General features: G+C 35.6%; 1 protein-coding gene across 1 annotated transcript in view; it reads left to right on the forward strand.

Annotated features, from left to right (window-relative positions):
* LOC138324407 (serine-rich adhesin for platelets-like) overlaps window positions 1-25,082 on the forward strand; it is a 199,287-nt gene that overhangs the window by 129,808 nt on the left and 44,397 nt on the right. The window contains exons 9-10 of the mRNA XM_069269482.1: window positions 11,341-11,451; window positions 17,123-17,245. Of these exons, the coding sequence (XP_069125583.1) occupies window positions 11,341-11,451; window positions 17,123-17,245 (234 nt within the window). The remainder of the gene's footprint in view (window positions 1-11,340; window positions 11,452-17,122; window positions 17,246-25,082) is intronic.

Below are 25,082 nucleotides of genomic sequence, written 5' to 3' on the forward strand. Positions count from 1 at the left end.
TCGGTCATATTGGGATTGTGTCAAATATTAACCCATACAAAGACGAGAAATTTTGGCACTTGTCTGTGGTGAAACGGTTTAACCAGCTTTTAAATAGAAAGAAATTGTACTGACATACTTCAATGCAAACCACGAAGTGATTGGGAGATTTCTTAGAGAATTTACCTTTGGGTCGCGAGACAGCATTAGGCATTGAACACGGGTCTCGACTAATGTTCTTCAAATCGTTCACCCCTGACTGGGCTTGTTGTTGCTACAATATATGATTTCTTATGTCAATATGTGTTTTGGAATGAGCTGCGTGTCCCTTTTGTCACTATGGTGTGTGTACAGTTGTAGAGAGGATCTCATTCACATTGATTGAACGTTACATATCGACATTTACCTCTCATTCATAAATAATCAGTATGCCATTGCCATAGTACCTATATATACATACACTGCTTATAACGCTGAGAAATCCACCTGCTTGCAATCAACACTAGTATCACTGTCCTTGCCTGATTTTTTGTACCAGGAAAGTTGAAGCATACAGTCGGACATGTGATTTGTTTATAGTAAGTGATTTACAAACTTGTGATCAACTCTAGGAATGTTTATTACGGCACATCTCCTGCAGCGCTGGTGGTACCGCTGACACCTGCGGCTTCAACATTCCGACAGGATGGTATCACGGGTAGAGGAGAGGTACTAAGATGTGTAATATCTTCGTCACTTTGGTGAACATCATGGACCTAACCCCATTGTTTGGTTTTTGCCCGTAATACTGGGATATATACTACAGAGAGTGGCTCTAAGTCAATGTTGACATTCTGATTAGCATTATGGTGACAATACAACACGTCTTTTGAACTGGAATTAAGAAATGTGATGAAAAAGCGGACGCTTCAAGTGTTGCCGTAGTTACGGTTTCCGACTGGTCTCATGGGCCATGTGATACAGAAGGCCCCGGACCCGATGGTCCTGGCCCCTCCTGAGGTAGACCAGGTAAGGGGGAGGGGAGGGGTCCAATGTGGGTGGAGGGGTGATTTGTTAATTGGTTTCTAAGAATGAAGACAGTTCAAGATACAGCACATCAGGAACAAGACATGTACATGAATTGACAAAAAACATTTGAGACTTGTTATATCATAAAAAGATATTTACTTTAAATAGTTTGAGATTTCTATACCATGTTGATCGATCGATATGTGTACATGTGTACACAATAACGACAGTTAAGATATATTCTCTTGTCTGCATGATACTCTGTACAGTATTATAGAGGACACTGCAGCCAGGTGTATAGGCGTAGTATGTATAATCAATATTGTTATATCAGGTATGTCACTCAATTTCTTTGAATAATTCCAGACCATTTGTCGATATTTACATAATGAATTATTAATTTGGATTCATTATCAGTGTATTGTCAGCCACCGTATCACAAAGCTATACCTATAGCCTGAGGACCATTGAATCAACCTGCGCGGATCCTTAATATTGAATGCCATCATCTTAAAGTCTATATTGAACTGTGATATATTTACGCAATTAATTGGTATGTAGATATATAGGTATAAGAGGATTGTTCTGAATATCTGAGCTAGACTTCTATTGAAATGATAAAAATTCTTAAGTTTCGGAAGTAACTTTTGGGCAAATCTTTATATTACCTATAGGAATAAATTTACCATCAAACCTGTTTATAAAGACCACCCAATATAAAAACCACTTAACTAACAAAGAAAAATCATATTTATAGACAAGTGGTCTTATATGCAGGTGATATATTGTGTTGAAATTGGTTATTTGGGGCCCAAGAAGTGGTCTTATAAGCAAGTAGTCTTTACAAAGGTGATAGTATTAGACAGGTGTTTTGTATATGGGCAGTGACGACTACTGAAAGTCAGCTTAATTCATATGATTTCCTTTATATTATAAATCTTATACCATTTCCCAGGCAGACGTCAATATTTGTTTGACAGATGACTTGCATAAATTCAATATATTTCGATATTGAGTCCAGAATTGAAATCACTTCTACAATCATGAGAAACGTTAGGAGTGTTATAATTTAAATTGATCAGATTCTATAAGTATATATCAAGGAATACACTGATCATGAGAGGGTAGGGAATATACAGAAAGTCGGAGTATACTTAGCCCTACTTTAATAAGAACACGCTGCTTTATAGCACCATATAAAAATGATTTAAATCCCTCGGTAAACATGCTTAGGAATTCTCCTACCAGGGGCGATGTTTGCTCATCAGTTGGCATTGTCCACAGAATATCAGTACCAAAATGGTCAATAAGGCCTTGGTATATCACTACCGAGGATTAAAACGGCTCATTCCATATATATATATACTTTAATGGCTTCAGTTGATCAAGTTAATTGTTTAAATAGCAATATAAAGAAACATGGTATTAGTGGAATAAATATTATTTAAAGGAATCAAAAAAAATCCTGCTGAAGTTCACAAAATGTTATTGTAAAACTAATTTAAGCTCGGGTTTACAAAGATTGGCTGAACCTATAGAACATTTAAACAATGACGGAGATAATTAAATTTTATGTACAGTTTAGTACTTTTGGTTTAATTAACATAATTTTTCTTAAACAATGATATGGATATAAAATAAAAACACATTAAAGTATTGACTTATATATATATTACATGAAAACAAACATGATCGAATTGGGAAAAAAATTATGATGGACATGGAAACATAAAAACATAATGGCGGGGATTGGGGGAGGACCCATTAAAACAATGATGGGCATGAAAACATAAAAGTAATGACGGACATGAAATCATTAAAACAATGACAGACACAAAGGACTGGGTATTGTTACTACAGTACAAGAGGTTAGAGCCAGCTGTTATCAGTGACATCGAGAGGTTTATTTGATCTGGACAATAAAACAAGGGCAGATAACTGTGTAGATATTAGAAACTGTTTACGATCTGTTTATCTATTTATTGTGGTATATATAAACACACTTGAGTGGACTACTTTGTGATGTTCAGCTGTCAGTAGTAACCTGAACTGACCATTAAAACTGGACATGATTCTCAGACTATGTAACTGGACATGTTAACTATTCATGGTTGTCATTAAATTTTATTGCGTAGTATAGTACCTATGTAAACAACTTGTAGTAAAAGTGACCAAATTTGTAAAATATCCCAGTAAATATTTACAGGTCATTTTCCTTTGTACTCTTAACCATAATGGAAGCAGTTTGGTACGATAGACAAGTTGGAAACAATCTGTATTAATTATAACAGATTTTGTTTCATTGGAAGGTCTGATATATCGGAACAATCTTTGTTTTATCTGATATTCCCGGATATCTCCGTAAGGAAAATGTTTTATCACATGCACATGATGGTGGAGACAGTTCTCCATACATCTATTGGACATCCTGAACGGCACACAGAATCGGTAAGCGCCATCGCTACAGAGCAAACCTAGTTTTCCTTTTTGAGCTCTGTGTTTAATAGTATTGCAATTCAGCAACTGAAAGCATTCCTTTACTTGGCAAACATGATAAAATGGTACACCATCTAATCCAATCAAACAGCACGATTGTTTTTCTTTATGAGAACCATTTTTGACAACTTTTTTATTCCATTTATAACTATAACTAGTGCTTGGTGAGTTTGGTAACCGATACATGATGGCTTCACTTTGTTCTCTCTGTTCAGAAAGCGTTAATTTTTCCTAGATGGACAACTGTGTCTGCATGTACAATGATAATGTATAACAATTGCTGTCATTGTTCAGAAAGCTTTCTTTTGGCATTGTTGTAGTCCCTATGGACAGACTTCCTGCTCTACTGGGATGACCAGTGGGGATGGCCACAGGCTGTATTGTTAGCAGACGGTCATTCTCTGTGATGTCACAAATGACATATTGGTTAAAAAGCGACCTGTCATCTGTAAGCTTTTTTACCTGTATAACCTGCACAGTGGTCGGTATAATGATAATCAGTCAATATAGACCTTTCGGACCTCACAGCTCAGTGTCACAATATCTATATACTGATATTCAATATTTATGTTTGTGTTAAATCCTATATAAACTGTTAATGTCACGGTGCCCTGAGATACTGATATTAACAATAAGCTTCCTAAAAACATGATCTATCAGAAGAAGGCAACTTCCTATTTGAAAGATAATATGTTTGTAATGAGTCAATAATAGTCGAGAGAAAAAACTTGTAAAACGTGTAAAAATTAATTTCCTAATTGAGAAAATCATGACAGTCCTATTTTACCATCTGTTCATTTGCTAATTGTGAAAATGGTGATGGCCATATTTGGTGAGACCAGTGGCTATCTGGTCAGTGTCTTGACCATGCACTGACAGGACATGACCAAAGGACAGAGTAATTAATGAGAGCCTATGTAACAAGTGTAAAGGTGGGGGCTGGGATGTCCCGATATTACATCGGGGAAAACCTGTTCACAAAGGTCACAAGGTCAAAGGTCAAATACATCATCTTAATTACAATCACGACTTCCCTCTGTGTAGGCACAACATTAGCATCAAAATCAATTTCACTTTTACACCATTGTTCTGGGGATTTGAAGCTTAGTTTTGTATTTCTGTTAAAAAACTGTTTTGGTTTTTGCCTAAGACTTTAACTTATTTAACTTTTTTGTTAGCATTAAAAGTTTTTTTCAAATATTGGTAATGGAATGCTAATGTTGAATCAGTGATTTTGAGACAAGAACTCTGGAATGTATCCCAGGAAGTACAAAGATAAAATGTCACGTTTCTGTATCCACCTTTCCTTAAAATGGTTTTGTTATTTACATTGTAGAAATATTTCCATATTTATGACAGGCTATTTAGATTGACCGCTTATCATAAGATTTCCATATTTAGAATAAATATCCTATTAGTGTCTATATCCCCCATCACACAACCTAATAAGGATATTATCTAGTAATCCAGTGTGTGGCTCTCACTACTCTATATCTACGTTAATTATCAGAGGTAGATAATAATAGATACCTGTATCTTGATTCAGGGAAGAGTCCCACCCTAGATAATATATAGATAGGATGCACTACAGGATCGTGAGATAGCGGTACCGTAACATCTTAAACATGTTCCTATAACGGGTCTGTCATATGTATAACTACACTATATAGTACCCAAGGGATTATACCCAGACTAATTCCCAGGGATTAGCTTTGTCCAGCGGCAGGGAATCTGACCACCTGTTCAGGTAAGATTATGTCACCTGTAATCAACAACTTGGTCTGGCCAACAGAGGGTTCATTTTTTAGACGCCTTCTTGGTTGTATTGGTCCTAAGGTCGAGAACTAGACCCCATGTTTGTCCAGACAGATTACAACTTGTGACATGGGATGGCTTAATTAAGTATCCAGCGTGTGATATATACAAAACGATCAGAAATCTCCATCCACAATATAATCTCCATCCACCATATACAAATAATAAGGGTTGTGTTAATATTGAATGCTATATTGAAATTGCTATATCATACACAGAAAAGAAAATGAGATTTGCTTTATTATGTCTTTGGTCAATTTTGTGTGATATATGTGCTGAAATAAGATTATACCGCTAAGCTTTTACAGTATATAGATTGATACTGTGTAATATGGAATGGTCTTGTGCAAAAATCTGTCATTGTTTCTTGGCTGTTATCGAGCCATGAATGATATAATTGTTTAATAGGCGAACCACAAATATCTCCTCCCTCAAAATGATTAAAGCCTTTTTGTAGCTTTAGATACCATAAAAATGGCTGCACATGTCAAAGATATCAGCTTTCAATATATTACAGGGAAATATCCAAAAATAATGAGAAACAAATCTTTTGTTTAGAGATAAAAGGCTGTCTTTGTCTCTAGTTCTGTATTGATTATAGACAGTCAGGGCTATAAAAAGCTTCCTTGTCTAACTCCTCAGGTTTTGTCTGGGAAGCTGGTCGAAATCACGGACATGTATGATAACACAATTGTTGATCTCTTTAGGTTTAGGATTACACGATCCGTCCTTCCTCATACTAAGGCTATTAAAAGCCGCTTAATCCTTGTCTATATATTCTATATATATAAATGACCTTCAAATCTTGGAGGTCATTCTATATGTAACTGACCAATCACTGGCTAATTGTTTTTAGATACAGGTGACTGTACAATCGGTGTAGCTGGCCTATATCAGGATGGTGGTAATTGCTCTATCAGAGTTAGTCTGACCAGCCATGGGTGGGCCTGTTTTCTGTCTTGTGTCTGGCGGGATAGCTGATAGTTAAATACCTATATAACCAGCTATTTAATATTCTGAGTACAACATTTGGTGGCTGTTTTTGGTTATAAAGCACACCCGAACCACAATTATGTGGAGTATTTATATACATGGCCTGTTTTTGTAAGTGGGACAAGCTCCCCGTAAACCCATCCCTGTCCGGGATCTTTCTGTTCTACTCTACCCGTATATATCAATGAGTAGCGTGACTTAATGAAGTACATCATGAGGCTTAGGTCACACCTGTAGTTATAAGTCTCACAGATGCTGGTGAAAGTTCGTTAAATAAAATGGTTGTTATAGACAAGCAGGATTTCACTATACAGTAGTCATTATAGGCAGGTAGGATTTCACTATACAGGGGTCATTATAGGCAGGTAGGAGTCCACTATACAGTGGTCATTATAGGCAGGTAGGATTTCACTATACAGGGGTCATTATAGGCAGGTAGGAGTCCACTATACAGTGGTCATTATAGGCAGGTAGGAGTCCACTATACAGTGGTCATTATAGACAGGTAGGAGTCCACTATACAGTGGTCATTATAGACAGGTAGGAGGTCACTATACAGTGGTCATTATAGACAACTAGGAGTCCACTATACAGTGGTCATTATAGACAGGTAGGAGTCCACTATACAGTGGTCATTATAGGCAGGTAGGAGTCCACTATACAGTGGTCATTATAGACAGGTAGGAGTCCACTATACAGTAGTCATAATAGGCAGGTAGGAGTCCACTATACAGTGGTCATTATAGGCAGGTAGGAGTCCACTATACAGTGGTCATTATAGACAGGTAGGAGTCCACTATACAGTGGTCATTATAGACAGGTAGGAGTCCACTATACAGTGGTCATTATAGGCAGTTAGGAGTCCACTATACAGTGGTAATTATAGGCAGGTAGAAGTCCACTATACAGTGGTCATTATAGGCAGGTAGAAGTCCACTATATAGTGGTCATTATAGGCAGGTAGGAGTCCACTATACAGTGGTCATTATAGGCAGGTAGGAGTCCACTATAAAGTAGTCATTATAGGCAGGTAGGAGTCCACTATATATACAGTGGTCATTATAGACAACTAGGAGTTCACTATACAGTGGTCATTATAGACAACTAGGAGTCCACTATACAGTGGTCATTATAGACAGGTAGGAGTCCACTATACAGTGGTCATTATAGGCAGTTAGGAGTCCACTATACAGTGGTCATTATAGGCAGGTAGAAGTCCACTATACAGTGGTCATTATAGACAGGTAGGAGTCCACTATAAAGTAGTCATTATAGGCAGGTAGGTGTCCACTATATATACGGTGGTCATTATAGACAACTAGGGGTCCACTATACAGTGGTTATTATAGACAGGTAGGAGTCCACTATATATACAGTGGTCATTATAGACAGGTAGGAGTCCACTATACAGTGGTTATTATAGACAGGTAGGAGTCCACTATACAGTGGTCATTATAGACAAGTAGGACTTCACTATACAGTAATCATTACGGGCAGGTAGAAGTTTACTGAATAGTGTTCTCAATAGACAGGAGTTAACTGAATACATTGGTCGTTATAGACAGGTAGGAGTTCTCTTAATACAGTGGTTATAATAGACAGGAGTTCACTGAATAAAGTGGTCGTTATAGACAGGTGGAAGGGTCACTATATAGTGGTCATTATAGGCAGGTAGAAGTTTACTGAATACGGTGTGCATAATAGACAGAAGTTAACTGTATACATTGGTCATAATAGACAGAAGTTAACTGAATACATTGGTTATAATAGACAGGAGTTCACTGAATACATTATCTAGTATAAATAGGTGAAAGTTCTCTGACTTCAGTGGTCATTATAGGCAGGTTGGATATTTCTTAGCACAGTGGTTGATATATAGACAAATAAAAGGTAAACAATTAGGCGTTTTCAGAGTACTGTTGAATAAAACACCCATTAACTTGGGGATTTGTTAAAAATTCTCTTTTATACTTACGTAATTAGACTTAAGGTTGGTAGAAAAGAAGATTTTTCATGTACATTTTTGTATATGCATGAATGAATAGATGAAACTTTGGAACCAAGTGGGGTTTCAGACGAATTAAACTCTGACATAATCAAGCCGTAAAAGTTTAAGTATCTGGAGGAAGTACCATTATATATACAATTCTGTCCCTTCATTCCTTTTAATTATTCTGTTTCTCGTTCTGTGATGCTTATTACCCATATGTAATATTTATAAGTTTAATCTGTTTCAATTTCACGCCTGAACAGATACGGTAAAATCACTGATGCCTTGGTTTAACTAAAGACAAAATAAAATCAATATCATCCCAAATATGGTGATTATCGGTATGTTGTTGAAAGTTTCGCGCAGATTAAGGTGGATTAATGTTCCCCAATCAACCTCCCACATGGTGAAATATTATCAGGAAACTTATAAAATAACCATAGATAAAAATGAATATTGGAATGTTCAGTTCTGCTCCAGTTAACTTGTATAACAGTAATTGCATAAGCTGAATAGCCGCTATGAAATGGACCAGATTTTACGCACACACAAGTTTATTACATTATAGAATATTAATGTCATGCTGTACCTATATCTCGTACGACAATTACAACAATGTAAATTCCTGCCGTGTTAAAAAAAACCTGAAAATACCTAATGGCTTTCTCTGATCAAGCTGTATTGTGAATGAGATTTTTTAATGTGTCATATATATGAATAACTAATTTGCATTCCCCACCTATGGTGAATAAATTTGTTTGGCTGGAGGTGTAGTAAGTGTCGAGTTAATTCTGCGATAGTATCATCATGCCGTGTCCCCTCCATGACGTGACATGGTGGTATCGTTTCTCGGTCCAGTCCATGACTTAATGCCTCAGCTTTGTCTCTATCTCAGCCGTGATCTGAGGAGGGATTAGCTCTGTCAATATAGGTGATCTCCACCCTGTCTTAGGATGGACTAGGAGGACTTGACTTAGGACGGACTAAGAGGATAGGATTAACTAATCACCGTGTGTTTTACCTATACAGCCCTGGTGTGTGTGTCTACACTGCTCTATCATTTGGCAGTTTATAATCAGCTGGTGGTGCTATGCCACTCTCATTGCCGCATGAGCATCACCGGGGCATCAACAGGATATTGTTTTAATAACTTTACGTGCTAAGTTATGCTTGTGCCTATTCAGATTGTTTTCAAGTTGTGCTAGCGTCTGGATAGTGTTGTACCTTTTGGTACTCAAGGAGGCTTCATAACATTTTTTTTTTTGCTTTCGAAAAGTTGTGCCTGTGGCTTTAGTGCTAATTATAAGGACCTTGGCAATTTCCTCTGTGTTTTACCCTAAATCTACAGTACTTGCTTGAGGACTATTCTTATTTTCTTGTAAATTATTAATTAGTAATTGAGGGAGGACCATCCCTAATTGCTATGTTACAATGTCTTATTTTGTGTTATACTCTCGATGATTGAGGATGCAGTTCCTCATTTAGGTGTTGTACCCTTGTTCATTTAGGGCCATGCAACATAGCAATATAACTGCAGTAAACATCACTTGTCACATAGCGGTGATGTAGTGTCCTTACTGGAGTCTTACATGTTGAGGATAGTTCACTGTGTTTGAGGATATATATGGACCTAGGGATTCTCTGGATCATTACAATGTCTGTGTCAGTAATTGGGACTTAAGGTATAACACCTATATGATATGGATGCTCAAACAAGGAGGGGATGGTTTGCTGTTAAGAAATGGGTGAGTTATTAATTAATTGATTAGTTAATTGATCAACTAATTAATATGTAATATAGGAGGGGCCAAGTGTTCATCAGATTGTTATTTGTTTTTCGCTCATTGGATTTGATGTACTGTTGTCATGGAGATGAAATCAGAAAAAAAGTGTTTATAAAGTGATTATCTCCGAATTTGCTTTACCAGTTATTTACAACATCTATGTTAAAAAACAGCTGTTGTTGAAAACAAAATCAAACCAGAAATGGACCGAGTAAAACATCAAACTAAATGAATGATTGTTTGAATGAGTTTGAGATTTCTTTATTGGGGCTTTATACATTACAGGTAGAAACATACATGCATGATATAATTTAAGTTTCTAGTACAGAGGATCTCTATAACTTTGTGGTTTTGTGGGATCATACATTCACTCAATATGACAAAATTACTGAACATTGAGGTTTTGATATCGGTAAGATGTTCTTCGATATTTGTCATGCATGCTTTGACAAAGTATACTGATATCTGTGGAATTTTGTGTTCATTAGCACACATCCTGTTGATGAATATATGATCACAATTTTAAGGTGACTTTACCACGATTCTCTCCATGTAAAAAAACATCCTGATGAAACATATGCACCTGTTGTCATCAATTTGTATCGAGTTTGTGCGATGAAGATTCCACAATAAACAGCTAGATCTGTCATCCTTTAGGTGACTTTTCCGGCCAGGTGGTGCGATTTCAACAGCCTTAAGTGTGTAAACTATATATTCAGATATACATTTATTTGTTTTCCAATAAATGACAAATTGTATGATTATTTCAAATGTGTGTAGCCAATGAATATTTTAAATGATATATGTTACTTGGACTGACGCCAATGAATACACATACATCATATTCATATTAGAATTTTATTAATTTTCAACTCTCTCTGTAGGGAAAGTAGTCAAATTATTTTTCTTTTTTTTTCCGTCTACAATGGGCAATAGAGATACAGACTCATCTTCCTTTGAAGAAATGTAACGACAAGATAAAACAAATGTATTCAATTTGACGAAGAAATTACCTGAAGAGTATTGTGTATTGGAAGCGTTAACCTATGTCACATTGTTAAATGGATTTTTACCTGTGATCTTTTCTAGATCTTAAACAAATCGTCACTATATGATAGTCCCAGAATTGGACCTTAAATGAAAAACACACCACATTAAATGTTGTCCCCAGGGACTAACCTACATGTAAGATGGGTGGGTAGGGTCACTTACCTGAGTAATGAGATCTGTTCTCACCTGACAGGTATACTCATCATCCTTTTGTTCTCTTTAAAGGTACAGAGAATACCTGAGTATGATAAGTACCTGAGTGACCTCCTGGACGAGACTGACCATGGTCATCCGGATTATGATGACCTCTACAGGGCACATGCAAGGGTCAAGAAGGTGAGTGATCATTTATTAAGGTTATGTTATATAAGTGATTGATAAAATTAGTACTAATTATGATAACCTATTATTTAGCAAGAAAATCAACCGGTTCTTAAAGTTGGAATGTCAAAACAAGCTTACTGGTTTTTTCTGATAAACCCATAAGATGACTTCCTTCAAATTATAGCAAAAAGAATTTAATCTGTTGCCATGGTAACAGTAAAAACTGGAATACATATTTTGAATATAAGAAAAAAAAATAAGATTGTACTAGCCCATATGCATTCACAGCCACCAAAGGTGGTTAGGAGGGTGGTATTTTGTGATAGATGAAATTGTTTTAGGAACAATCGAAAATTCACATAAGCCATCATTAAAGCTCTTACCGTATTTGAATTAAAAAAAACCTGTTTAAAATGACAAATTTTCTCTAAATAATGAAATTCTATTTAAGCAAACATGGTATTAATCATCATTATTCCAATATGATATAAAAATCCTTTAAGTCTTATTAGAAATTTTGGCTTAGAGGATTTATTTATTGAATTTTTATAGCTAATTTTTATAGAGGTTAACATACAGATTTATGAACCCTCATTACTACAGGTTAATAATGTCAGATCAAACATACGGAACAGTTTAACGAAACATCAGACAAACCAAAGAGATTTGTTTTATGTCCAAAATTAAACTGATTTGCATGTTTTATGGAACCTGTGAAAGAAATATGTATAAAATATGTTGATTGGAGGAAGCCGTGTGACACCCACTGTCAGAATGATGCCACTGTTATACTTCAAAGTTTGAAGGTCAGATTTGTATATATATATACTGGAGAGTTAGCTTGATTAGGAATGTTGTGTTTAATAGTCAGAACAGAGTCATTAACTGTCAGATAGATTCTATCATATTTATCGCAAATTATGGTAATCCATTCTTTACCTAGCCTTTATTTAAGAAAATATATTTTAAAAAGTATAATTTCCTTGTCCAAAAATAATCTTAAATGTCCTTACATGACTATAGGTTTGGAGGTCAGCTCCATGACCAATTTCTCATCCTCATTCAAACATGACCTAACTGCATGACCACTTGGGTTTCTCCCTGTTTTCCTCCCAACTTGAGACCTCTTCCTTGCTTCCATTCATTCAACAAGAATAATTAATTGCTTGTTTTCCTAACGTTGTAAATTGAATAAGTTTATTTAGACTTGGTTCTTCTGAAGCAATCATATTGTCTTTCTGTGAGAAATTTTGATTAAAAAGTGTTTTTTCTGACCAGATGGGATGTTCTGTATGTATGTTGCAGTATATTTCAATGAGGTAGCACTATAATAGTATATTTCGCCAACATAACGCAGCCTCATAAAGTAACACTAAAACAATATTGATAGAATGGTGATCAAAGTGAGAGTTTCTATAACTTAGATGTAATTTGATCTTTATAATCTCGAGCAAGTTTCATCATTCTCTAGATCATCTGGCCCAGGATTGCATTAGGAAAGTTAACAAATGTCTAAACTTGTTCAATTGGATGCATGGCTGGATTTAGGAACACTTGTATTTGTAGTTAATTTATTTTATACTCCCCTATACTTTCCTATGTTGAATTCTAAGTAGATGATCGATAAATTTTATGGAGATTGTTCATTCACATTGATTCAAAGAATATGTTTCTTGTAACAGATTTCCGTATGTAAATTGAAACATAAAATCTTTTTGAAGATGGTCATCAACAAACATTTAACTGAATAAAGATAGAAAAGTTATTTCTGGATTGAGGGTGTGTGACCCACAGTGGGAGATGAAACAGACTATTATCAATGAAACTTTGAGTTGAGTCGCTCCATTCATTGTCCACCTAAGGTAGTCCTTTGTTTTATAGGTCAAAGAAATTAAACACAAAGGTTGTAGGTCAAACTTGTTTTGGTCAACTTGACTTTGTCTTAAATGCCCTTTGAATTAATCATGACATTAAAGCCCTGTTTGAGATGCAGATCAAGCACGACTTCATAGGTATCAATGACAGTTAATTACGAACCTTAGGGTCGCTGGGGCAAAAAAATATGTCAACTCGACTAGGATCATTTCTACATGGGAAATTCTGATTAAGGACTAGAACTTGGTTATCAGATAGGGTTTCCTGTGACAGAATGAAGTCCAGCTTTACTATTAGGTATATGGACACGTGATTATAGAACCACTGTACAATCTTAACAAACCAGCCTGTCATAACCTACTCACATAACAATACGTTTTATCGTCAAATCTCTATTTTTACCCTCAAAATATTTCATGAAACTACCTGTTAAGGTAGTTGATAGTGTGTATTACGGCCAGTTAAGGAAGCCATTTAGATGTGAAATTTAAGACAACTCAAGGGTTCCCTCTCACTCCACCGATCAGATAGACTGGATTTTATATTGCATACGTAAAAGGGTTATATTTCCAATTCAAAAATGTTTTTTGTGTTTGTGAGGCCATATGTCAGATTCTCCTAGAGCCCGGTGACATTACCCTAAATATAAATGTCATTAATGTAGGTAAGCATACCATAATATCCTACATTACCTACTTAGTAAAATGGCTCCTTCCAAAGCTGCATAAACAGGCTGGTCCATTGTAAAAATTAGGGTAGGCCCATGTTATAATGGAGTAGATACAGGTTTGGTGAGAAACGAAACACATGTGACATGTCATGCAAGAAATGAATTTAAAATCAACTCCTAAGGTAAAACAGATTTACAAAGTTTATAAAAGGTTAGACAAAATATCCACCCAATTAAAAATGCAGAGGAAAAAGGTTCAAATATGTGACAATTCTCGTTGGGTAGAAAACATTGAGACATGAATCATTTACCCTTTCAGCCAAACGGAGACTAAAATCTTTCCTTCTTGTTAGTGGCTTTTTGTTAATAAGATGCATGCTAATTGATTGTGAAAGGTTAGGATTATAAGATATGCAGACATTCATTTAGGAACCGCATGAATTCTATGCATCTACATTGTGTAGAATACGAATACGGAGGTCAAAATTAGTCAAAATTACTGGTGATTTGTTCAGGTTGTACGATCTCCGAGTCCTTCATTTACATATTTTATGTAAGCCAATACAACCACAAAATTTTCTGGTTTGTAGTAAGAGTGAATCTTGGCAAAGTGACAGTATTTTAGAGTTCATGAGAATGGATAGAGACAATTTAGGTCATGGTGGGTGATATTTCAGAGACACAGCCCGTCAGTAACATGAAACTGGGAATGTGAATTTGACACCTATCCACAGAATGTTAGAATACATAGTATCAATTTTCGTTGCTTAATCAAAAGAATTTTCAACACTTTCTTTTTTTCTTTGTTGGCTTAACACTTAAATTAAAGTTTGATTGAGAGGAAAATCAATTTAGTTACAGATTTTGATATGATATAGACACTTCATGCATAATTTATCAGAAATGATATTAACGAAAAATGAAATTTGTTTCGTAAATTTTACTTGTAATTAAAATATGATGCCGACCTGTCAGATTAATTTCTGTTGTCAATGTCTCCGATGTAGATAATGTGTCAATTTGATAGCGTTCCTGGGTGCAAACCCATGATCGGGAGACAATAAACCTACGTTAATATTATAAATGTGAAAACTTGTCCTGTCAATTAAGCCACACTTTAAACTGATGATTTGTATGTATCTAGTAAGATTTTTTAGTATTTTGACCAAGATTTATGACTTTTAAAGGTTTTGGAGAAGGTATTGTTACGATTGTCCAACACACTTTGGATAAAGTCAATATTGTGTTGCTTTAAACCGTGGTTGAGATTTTATGCTACAAGTCAATATGTCAATGTTTTTTCTATATCGCTGATTTAATGAGAGAACACGGCAATATACCTGTACTACAACTCGGTATACCTGAGGGTTTTACTAACGACAGGTAAACATCTATAAATAATATATTTATGTGTGAAAAAACTTTTAAATACCGTTTAAATTAGTCATTAGAAACAAATCAAGAAAACACACAGAGAAATTAAACTGTGTTATATTGGGAACAATATGGTACGTAATTTGTGAACACAAATTGTAATCAAACATTTCATTGTCATATTGTCTCGCATTGTTTATTTCACAAAGCTCCAGACAGAAAATATCAATACAAATTAAGTCCTAGCGTGGTTATATGAAGTCGTAGGGGAATATGGCGTCCTGAAGTTATTAAAGTACATGACTTTCAAAAGTGCATGACTTGTGTTTTTAAACTCAATTGGTGCACTGACTGTTGTATGTGGACAATTGAGTGCAGTGCTACAAAGGCCAGTTACAAGTATTGGTCGGCTATCTGGGCATCTCTCCTTCCCTTGAGTACTCTAATGGACCCACACAGGTATGCTGTGACCAGGTTCGTAACAGGTACACTACAGGTATATCTAACAGGTACGCCATACCTGTATTAGCTGCTCATCCCTAGAAAACCTAATTAGGCTAAAACACACAGACACCTGTATACATTAAGTACAAATCTGTGTGCATAAACCTGCATGGCCCCCTTGTCGGGTATACACCGCTGATTCTATGAAGTCGGGTGCAATATCTCCTTGCTACAATTTCATTGTTTTTTACAGAGAATTGTACACTTTGTAAACACAGCAGACATTCTGTGCGGGGGATCTCCGTGTATATCACATCCGTAGAGTGCTAAGTAAACAGACATAAAACTAAATATTGCATTGTGACGCAAGTTTGTTCTGATAGGTATCTGACATTGGTTAAGTCCGTGTTTATTGACAGATTTGTACGATATTTCTGGTACATATGACAGGTGATGATATCTATTCAACAAGTACATAATAAATTCCAGTAATTAAGGTTCATTTTAATTAAAGATCGCTGACCTGTGTCTTTGTTTACACCGGTAAGTTACCTTAAATTTGTTGTTGTTTCACCCATGATTTGTTTCAATTACTTGTGACTAGGTACAGAATTTTCAAAACAAACTTAAAAGTCAATATTTTACATATATTACATAATGGTGAAAGAAAAGGTTTCAACTTCAATTTGTGCTTTTTATTTCGAGAAATTGATTTGAAATTTTACTGACATTATTTATTACAGATGATGTACCATAAAAAAACCATTTTTAAAAGGCTATATATATGTAAAATTTTAAATATTTATTTTGAATATTCCCAAAGCCTGCAGAACTAGTTGAAATTTGCTTTTGTGTACAGTAAAACCTGTCTATAAAGACCACCAAACGGACATGGAAAAGATCTTTATAGAAAACCTTTAATATCAAACCAAGAAAGTGGTCTTATTATGCAGGTGCTCTTTATACAGAGGGGGTTGCTAAGACAGGTTTTACCATATTAGATTATGAGAATATTAAGAATTCCAGAGAGAGAATAGGTGATAGAATATAGAGATTACCATAACCATATTGTATGGAGAAACCATATCTATCACAGCTACCTGCTAAATCCAATAATGTTGAATAAGCAAAATGTGATACCTCGGTTAAATCTGACCTTCACCATGTACAAATGTCAAATGAGCAGTAGATTGGTGTGGTACTGAGATGCCATTTTATACCGCTGAAAATGACAGGTTCGTGACCCCGATGAACCTTGTTCACAAAACGATTTAGAAGTTCTGGGACAGAGTCTATCATTTCTACTGATCATTGTTTCAGATGGTGAGAGATCATGAGGACGAATTTGGAACGAGCCCCGAAAACCTCAGAATGGATAGCATACAGAAACGCTTCCCTAACGATGATCTTCAACTACGAGAATCCTCATCCTCCGCGGCCCAGGTATGCCATTCTCACTTGTCTTAAACTCTAATTACAGGTAAATTGACACCTTAATTAGTTTTTGTTTAGAATTTCTTCAAATTATAAATATATTTCCCCCTGAAAAGATTTAAGTTATTGAACATGACTTTTGAGTGGATGAGTCTAACTTAAGATACAAGATAACATAAACAGCATACCACATATGTCAGGAAGGTAATTTAAAGTGGTGTAAGTGCTAAAAGGCCGCAGGATTTGTCCTGTTTTATCGGACATGATAAAAAAGAGGTCTGCTAAATGTTATAAAAGTAATAACACAAGACACATTTTATCTATAAATCATCTTCTCTTCGAATCTCCTTGAACTGACAGCGTCTCGGTAGACCAAAAAGGTTCAGCTTCAAAAAATATGACACCAGTTCAATCAATCAAAGATTTCATTAATATTTCTCTCATGAAGAATCAAGTTAAAGCTCAGTGTGGAGTTTGTTTTAACCTTCTAGTGTATGAATTGATTATGATATTGTCAGATGATTTTCATAAGGTTAAAATTTTAATTAATAATCTTAATTTCAAATTAATTCTTACATCATTAAATATTCACATATCAATATAATGTTTATATTATTATTTCATAATTAAATGTTGATGAATGTAGATTACCAAGGTCCCCAGACAGTCAGTGTCATAGTATACATATAGTATGCTGGTATTAATAAAATTTAGTAGAACCGAGTTCTTCAGCTTTTCATGATAATACCCAGAGAATACCATCTGTCGATGTTGTGGTAGCATGTAGTCATTGGCGGTATAGTTGGTTCCACTAGGATAATTATCATGATCCTTCGTCTTCTGTACAGGTAAACTGCAGACTGAAAATTGATTTCTTCAAAAAATCCTTGATCCTTTTTCTTTTTTGCCCATGGAACCCAAACCTTATATGCTTTGTGCCAGTTTACTTTTGTCTGCATTTACTGAAAGCTTTAGGAAAGCTAGCCATAAGCCTGACAAATTTTGACAGCTTGCTTTAGATAGCGTTTTCTGTTCGAACCTCTCAAACAAAGATGATTACGGTCGCAGCTTGAACCCGTGCCAGAAGTCGCTGATTGGTACCAGCAAGAGAACGGCGTTCATGGTCAATTTCAGGCCTTGTAATATTACACGGTAATTGATACGATGAACGACTTTCTAACCTCTGCCTGGACGTGGACATTTGAACTCTGTAATTATGTATTCTGTACGGGATCCAATCATTCATTTTAAACTGACAACAATCGCTGCAACAGGAGGTTATTACCGGACAAAACATCGCCGTCAGTTTATATTATGGGTTTAACCATTTTGTTACCTGCAGTTCTACCCATTGTTTTTACCTCGGCATCATTCTATTTGTGATATCTTATTGTGTTGCATTTATAGTTTTACGTACAATTCTGAGTATTGGTTTTACCAGTAATTCCAATCATTGCATTTACCTGCAATTCAAAGTATGATTTTTCCAGCAACTCTTGGCATTGTTTTTACCTGCAATCCTTCCAATTGTTTTACTTGGAATTCTTAGCATCAATTTTACCTGTAATTCTGTCTATTGTTTACCTGCAGCTATGTCCATTGTTGTTTCCTGTGTTTCACATACTGTAGTGTTTTTATAATTGATTCTGGTCATGGTTTTTACCTCTGAAGCATTAGATTAGGAATATATAACTAAGCATTGTTTTAAAGTGACCAGAAGTCATTGCTCCAATAAATGATGAAGGTTTTTTACTAACTGCAGACCAGTAGTCCTTGGGCCAATATATGATAAAGTTTGTTAGTAGCTGACCAGAAGTTCCCTAACCATCTGGTGTGTACTGTATACCTGTAAGGTGAACTGGTGATAAATGTGTTTGTATACACCAGATAGGTATCACTACATCTATCAATACCTTCTGGGATCAACACTGACACAAATTCTTGTCAAATTTTTACGATTCTTCGACACGCAAGGCGGGGAATGTGGAGTTGGTTTTCTGTGAAGAAATTATGAAGAAAATGTGAACCAACTATACATGTATTTTGGGACAGCTATGTGGTTATAAAGCAGTGATGTACTTTGTAGTTAAACCTGCATTAAGTGATGTAGAGCTGATGGCCACAGTTTTACATTTTACTTATATGCTGCGGAGGTTTATATAGACTGCTGGTGTATAACAAGTGTTTATTATTTTTTACAAAGTGAAGAGAAGTTATGAGAAATATATAGAAGTTATGTGAAATGGAGATATGTGAAGAGAAGTTATGTGAGCAATAGATATTCTGGGAAATGAGAAGACAGAACTTGAATTTGTGGTTTTTCTTGAGAATATGAGATTTTTGAGAAATAGAGGAAGTTATATCATCAGCATTAACTGTTGATATGTGATGATGTACAATATTTTTTTATATGGACTAATGGTGGAAAGTGGAAATGTGAAGATTTTTGTGATTGTTGTTAGGAATTATGGAATGTCAAATATTATGATTAGCCAGATATGTGATTGAGGTCCACATATTTTGAGTTAATAGCTGATATGTATCGCTCTAACTGTTAAGTGCTAATGAGGTTTAGGCTCTTGGCAGATTATTTTGATACAGACACCATGTATTTTCTAAGGCAAACGTGAAATGTAAGAAATGACAAATTTCAGTAGAAATATTACTTAGTCCGAAATGTTGTTTTGTTTATTTATTTAGAGACTGGATGTTGATGTAACAAGCCAGCCATCGGGTGATAGAAATGAGACATCCGAGAGCTGACATATCATATGATTGGAATTTTGAGACATAGATCCTGAATTTGAAGTATTACCTATATAAAAGAAGTAGATTGTTTACCGAAGACTGGATGTATATCATATGAGAAGTTGCATTAGAAGATTTTAGAAGATTCATTACATATTTGTATGTTTCCACAGACTAGTGTGTGTTCACTGGCAAAGTGGGTTATATAAATTTCCTTATATCAGCATTGGCACGTGCTGGTAAAGAGGGTTATCAAACTTCCATACACTAGTGTGTTTCACTAGTAAGTGGGTAAATTTCCTCAAATCAGTATTGGCACATACTGGTGAAGAGTGGTATCATATTTCCATAAAGCTGGTGTGTTTCACTAGTGAAATGGTGTAAATTTGGACAAACTGTGTTTTCAGTGTCCTAAACAATTCCACTGAATTGGCAGTGAGCAACAAAAATCCTTAAAGATGCCTGGGAAAAGAACCAGACAATCCAGGAGAAGACAACCTGACCCATTTACAGATGTTTCTGATGAAGAAAATGTTGCTGTAGCTGACATTACAACTGATGAAGATCGTGGGACAGCAGGGATTGCTCTTTCTCACAAACCTAAAGAAATTAATACTGAAGATACAGGGAATGAAGAAGGTTTACCATTGAACCAGACCTTGAAGTGTTTGGCAGAAACCATGATGGCCATGCAGTCCACATTTGAAACCAGTTTGACAGCTATTAAAATGGCAGTGACAGGAATGCATGAAACTTTGAAGACCCAAGGATACATTTCCAGGGAATTGGATCATCCTAGAGGGAGGAGTCCAAGAAGATCTGCCAGAACTTCCCGTTATCGATCTTACAGCGAGATCAGTTCATCTTATTCAGATGAAGAGGGGAGGGGAAATGGTAATTCCAGATATTCTACAGACACTGATTCAGAGAGTGGATATGTCTATGGCTTCAGATCAGGAAGGAATACCAACACTAGACTTCCACCTTTCACAGATAAAGAGACTTGGAAGACATGGTTAAGCAGGTTCGAGACTGTAGCCGACAGATGTAGATGGGGACACGAGGAACGTCTGGATCAGCTATTACCTAGACTACAGGGGAAAGCCGGAGACTTTGTGTTTGATCAACTTACTAAACGGGAGCGTAACAACTATAAAACACTGGTACGAGAACTTAATAACAGATACAGAGTGATTGAGTCATCGAAAACCTATGCAGCTCAATTTAGCAGAAGAAATCAGAAACCTAGTGAGTCTGTAGAGGAATATGCAGCCGAACTTAAGAGACTGTATGATAAAGCTCATAAAAGGAGAGATACATATACTAGGACTGAAGATTTACTCAGAAAATTCTTTGATGGTGTATACAATGAAAAGGCAAGTTTTGAAGTCGAATTTCATAAAGACCCTAAGAACATTGATGAAGCTGTATTCCATGTTGTGAATTATATAGAAACGAAGAGAATGCCTAATCGTAGAATAGAAGATGATGATCAGAATGCCAGAAAGATGAGAAAAGTTGAAGTTGAACAATGCTCAGATGCAAGTGAAGATGAATGGCAGGATGAGGACTTTATCAAGAACCATAACTCAGTCAGGGCTGTGAATACTGTAAATAAGGAGAAGAATAAACAGAGAACTGAAGTCAGTAATGAAAGTCAGAGTGCTGAGGGAGTTGATGATGAAATGAAGGATATATTGGTGAAGGCATGTGAACAAATTACGAGTAGGATGAACAAGATGCCCACAAATTTGGATGACAGAAGATGTTACACCTGTAATGAAGTTGGACATATTTCCCATAATTGCCCATTGAGAAACCAGTCTCATAATTGTAATATGGATGGTCAAAGACTAGGAGGACGAGGAAATTCCGTGTATGGACAGCAATGGTACCAAGGGAGAAATGACTTTAGTCATTCCAGGGACTTTCCTTATGGACAACATGCATATAGTGGAACCTTTGGCACATATAACTCCACTGGAGAGAAAACTGCTGCTACTGGTTGGATTCCTACAAGAAAGAACAATTTTGGTGGTGAAAAGACTTTTAATGGAAATATATGAGGCTCACTTTTACATCAACTGTCAATTGCAATTGATAACTGCACTGTTAAAATAATTGCCGCCAAGTTAAAATAATTACCTGTATTGAGGAAGTGATAGTGAGATACATGTATACAATGTAACAATAATTTGTATTGTTTTCTTCATCAGTTTCAGTTAAAACTAGGACTCATTTGTAATTTTGTGTAGTCCTATATGCAACCATGCTATATGCTTTACTCCTAGCTACATCTAATTTTTTGTTATTTTTTCGTGTTCATGGGGACATTGAACACGTTAAGAGGGGGGTGTAATGTGACAACACGATGTTTTGTCAGTGTATGCAGTTAAATCTATTTATGATAAGGATGTATCACTTACGGTTGATAGATAGATAGATGCTACTACTGATAACTGATTACTTACGAGGTCTGTTTATTGTGTAAAGATGTCAAAGTAATCGATGTATTGAAGCACATGTTTCTGCTACTGGGTGCAGCCATTATTGTTATGACAGCTGCGGAGCTAGCCGATAGCTTATAATTAGTTTCGTATTTTGTATTGCTAGTGCTTCCGGTTGTTGCAGACGATGTTTTGAACGTGTGATTGTGAAGGAAAAGTGAGTTATTAGAGTTATATTACGTGTATTAATGTTTATAGAAGATAAACATTGTTTTGTATGATTATTGATGTTGGTTAGAGATTATCCAGCGAGTGATCCAGCAATTTCCAGCGAATCCAGCAATCGCTTCACGTGCTTATATTCTATAGATGACGTGATCTTTGAAACCAGCCAGTCTGCGTCTGTCTGTGTCCGAGGTCGGTTGTTTGTTGTTGTTAGTGTGTAGCGATGGACAGAGAGGTGATTTCCTCGGTTCCTGAGCTTGTAATGTTTGTGTATCATGTTACATGTAGTTTATATGTGTGGGGATGGATTTATGGGATTATTCATGTTAATTTTAGGAATTTATTTGGTACTGAGAAGCTGGAAATACTTTGTAAAGATGCATCTGTTACTGTTACGTTAGGCTCAGTTGTTATTGGATTAGATTTATTTATTGATGTGAAGTCTAGATTGTAATGAAGATGTCAATTGATAGTTGGAATGGAATCTTGAGTATGTTTGGAGATGGTGAAATATTGCTGATATTGTGAACCTTTATTTATGTGTCTTTATTAATAAATGTCTAAGTTTGTATCTGTATTTTGGAATCCTGGTTGTTTCTTAGAGGATTTAAGAACTATTCAGGTGAAACTATGGTGTAACTAAGTCGTCAATGGTTAGGGTAGTTAGGCAGGAGTCTTCTACCCCTCAAATACTTATGTGGCGGTAGCCGCGCTACCACTGGTTATTTTCAAGTCGGTTCAGGATACAGAGTCCTGACCACTTGACCGTCACATAGTATTTTTGGTGGCAGCGGCGGTCGTCCCCGCCGGTGTTTTGGTTTTTTTTAAATATATTTTTGATGATACTGGTGGTCGTCCCTCATAGTATTTAGGCTTTTGGTATTATAATATTTTTGGTCATAGCGGTAGTCGCCCTGCCAGTATATGTATACTCAGTACATGTATGTGCAGATTTAGTATTTTTGGTGTATTTTAATTAATTTTTTTTGTGATACCTGTACTGTAGACGACATATGGTTTATATCAATTGGTATATAGATCTACTGTACTATTCAACCTTTCAGAGTGAAAGTATTTATTTTTGTATATATATGTTTATGGAGAAGGTACATGATTTTTTTTAATGTATAGGTTAGTATGTATATATGCCTATGAAAGTTATAAGTAATGCTTATCGACATGTATACTGTATGTGTAAGCCTTTGCGTCATTATCATTCTGACAACTGAGGCCTGTCAAATGGTGTGATATAATTTACATATAGGTAATACATAAGTCCATTTTTTTTATGTGGAGTTGGTTTTCTGTGAAGAAATTATGAAGAAAATGTGAACCAACTATACATGTATTTTGGGACAGCTATGTGGTTATAAAGCAGTGATGTACTTTGTAGTTAAACCTGCATTAAGTGATGTAGAGCTGATGGCCACAGTTTTACATTTTACTTATATGCTGCGGAGGTTTATATAGACTGCTGGTGTATAACAAGTGTTTATTATTTTTTACAAAGTGAAGAGAAGTTATGAGAAATATATAGAAGTTATGTGAAATGGAGATATGTGAAGAGAAGTTATGTGAGCAATAGATATTCTGGGAAATGAGAAGACAGAACTTGAATTTGTGGTTTTTCTTGAGAATATGAGATTTTTGAGAAATAGAGGAAGTTATATCATCAGCATTAACTGTTGATATGTGATGATGTACAATATTTTTTTATATGGACTAATGGTGGAAAATGGAAATGTGAAGATTTTTGTGATTGTTGTTAGAAATTATGGAATGTCAAATATTATGATTAGCCAGATATGTGATTGAGGTCCACATATTTTGAGTTAATAGCTGATATGTATCGCTCTAACTGTAAGTGCTAATGAGGTTTAGGCTCTTGGCAGATTATTTTGATACAGACACCATGTATTTTCTAAGGCAAACGTGAAATGTAAGAAATGACAAATTTCAGTAGAAATATTACTTAGTCCGAAATGTTGTTTTGTTTATTTATTTAGAGACTGGATGTTGATGTAACAAGCCAGCCATCGGGTGATAGAAATGAGACATCCGAGAGCTGACATATCATATGATTGGAATTTTGAGACATAGATCCTGAATTTGAAGTATTACCTATATAATAGAAGTAGATTGTTTACCGAAGACTGGATGTATATCATATGAGAAGTTGCATTAGAAGATTTTAGAAGATTCGTTACATATTTGTATGTTTCCACAGACTAGTGTGTGTTCACTGGCAAAGTGGGTTATATAAATTTCCTTATATCAGCATTGGCACGTGCTGGTAAAGAGAGGTTATCAAACTTCCATACACTAGTGTATTTCACTAGTAAGTGGGTAAATTTCCTCAAATCAGTATTGGCACATACTGATGAAGAGTGGTATCATATTTCCATAAAGCTGGTGTGTTTCACTAG

Source organism: Argopecten irradians, chromosome 1 (genome assembly GCF_041381155.1).
Source record: "Argopecten irradians isolate NY chromosome 1, Ai_NY, whole genome shotgun sequence".
NCBI classification, from domain to species: domain Eukaryota; kingdom Metazoa; phylum Mollusca; class Bivalvia; order Pectinida; family Pectinidae; genus Argopecten; species Argopecten irradians.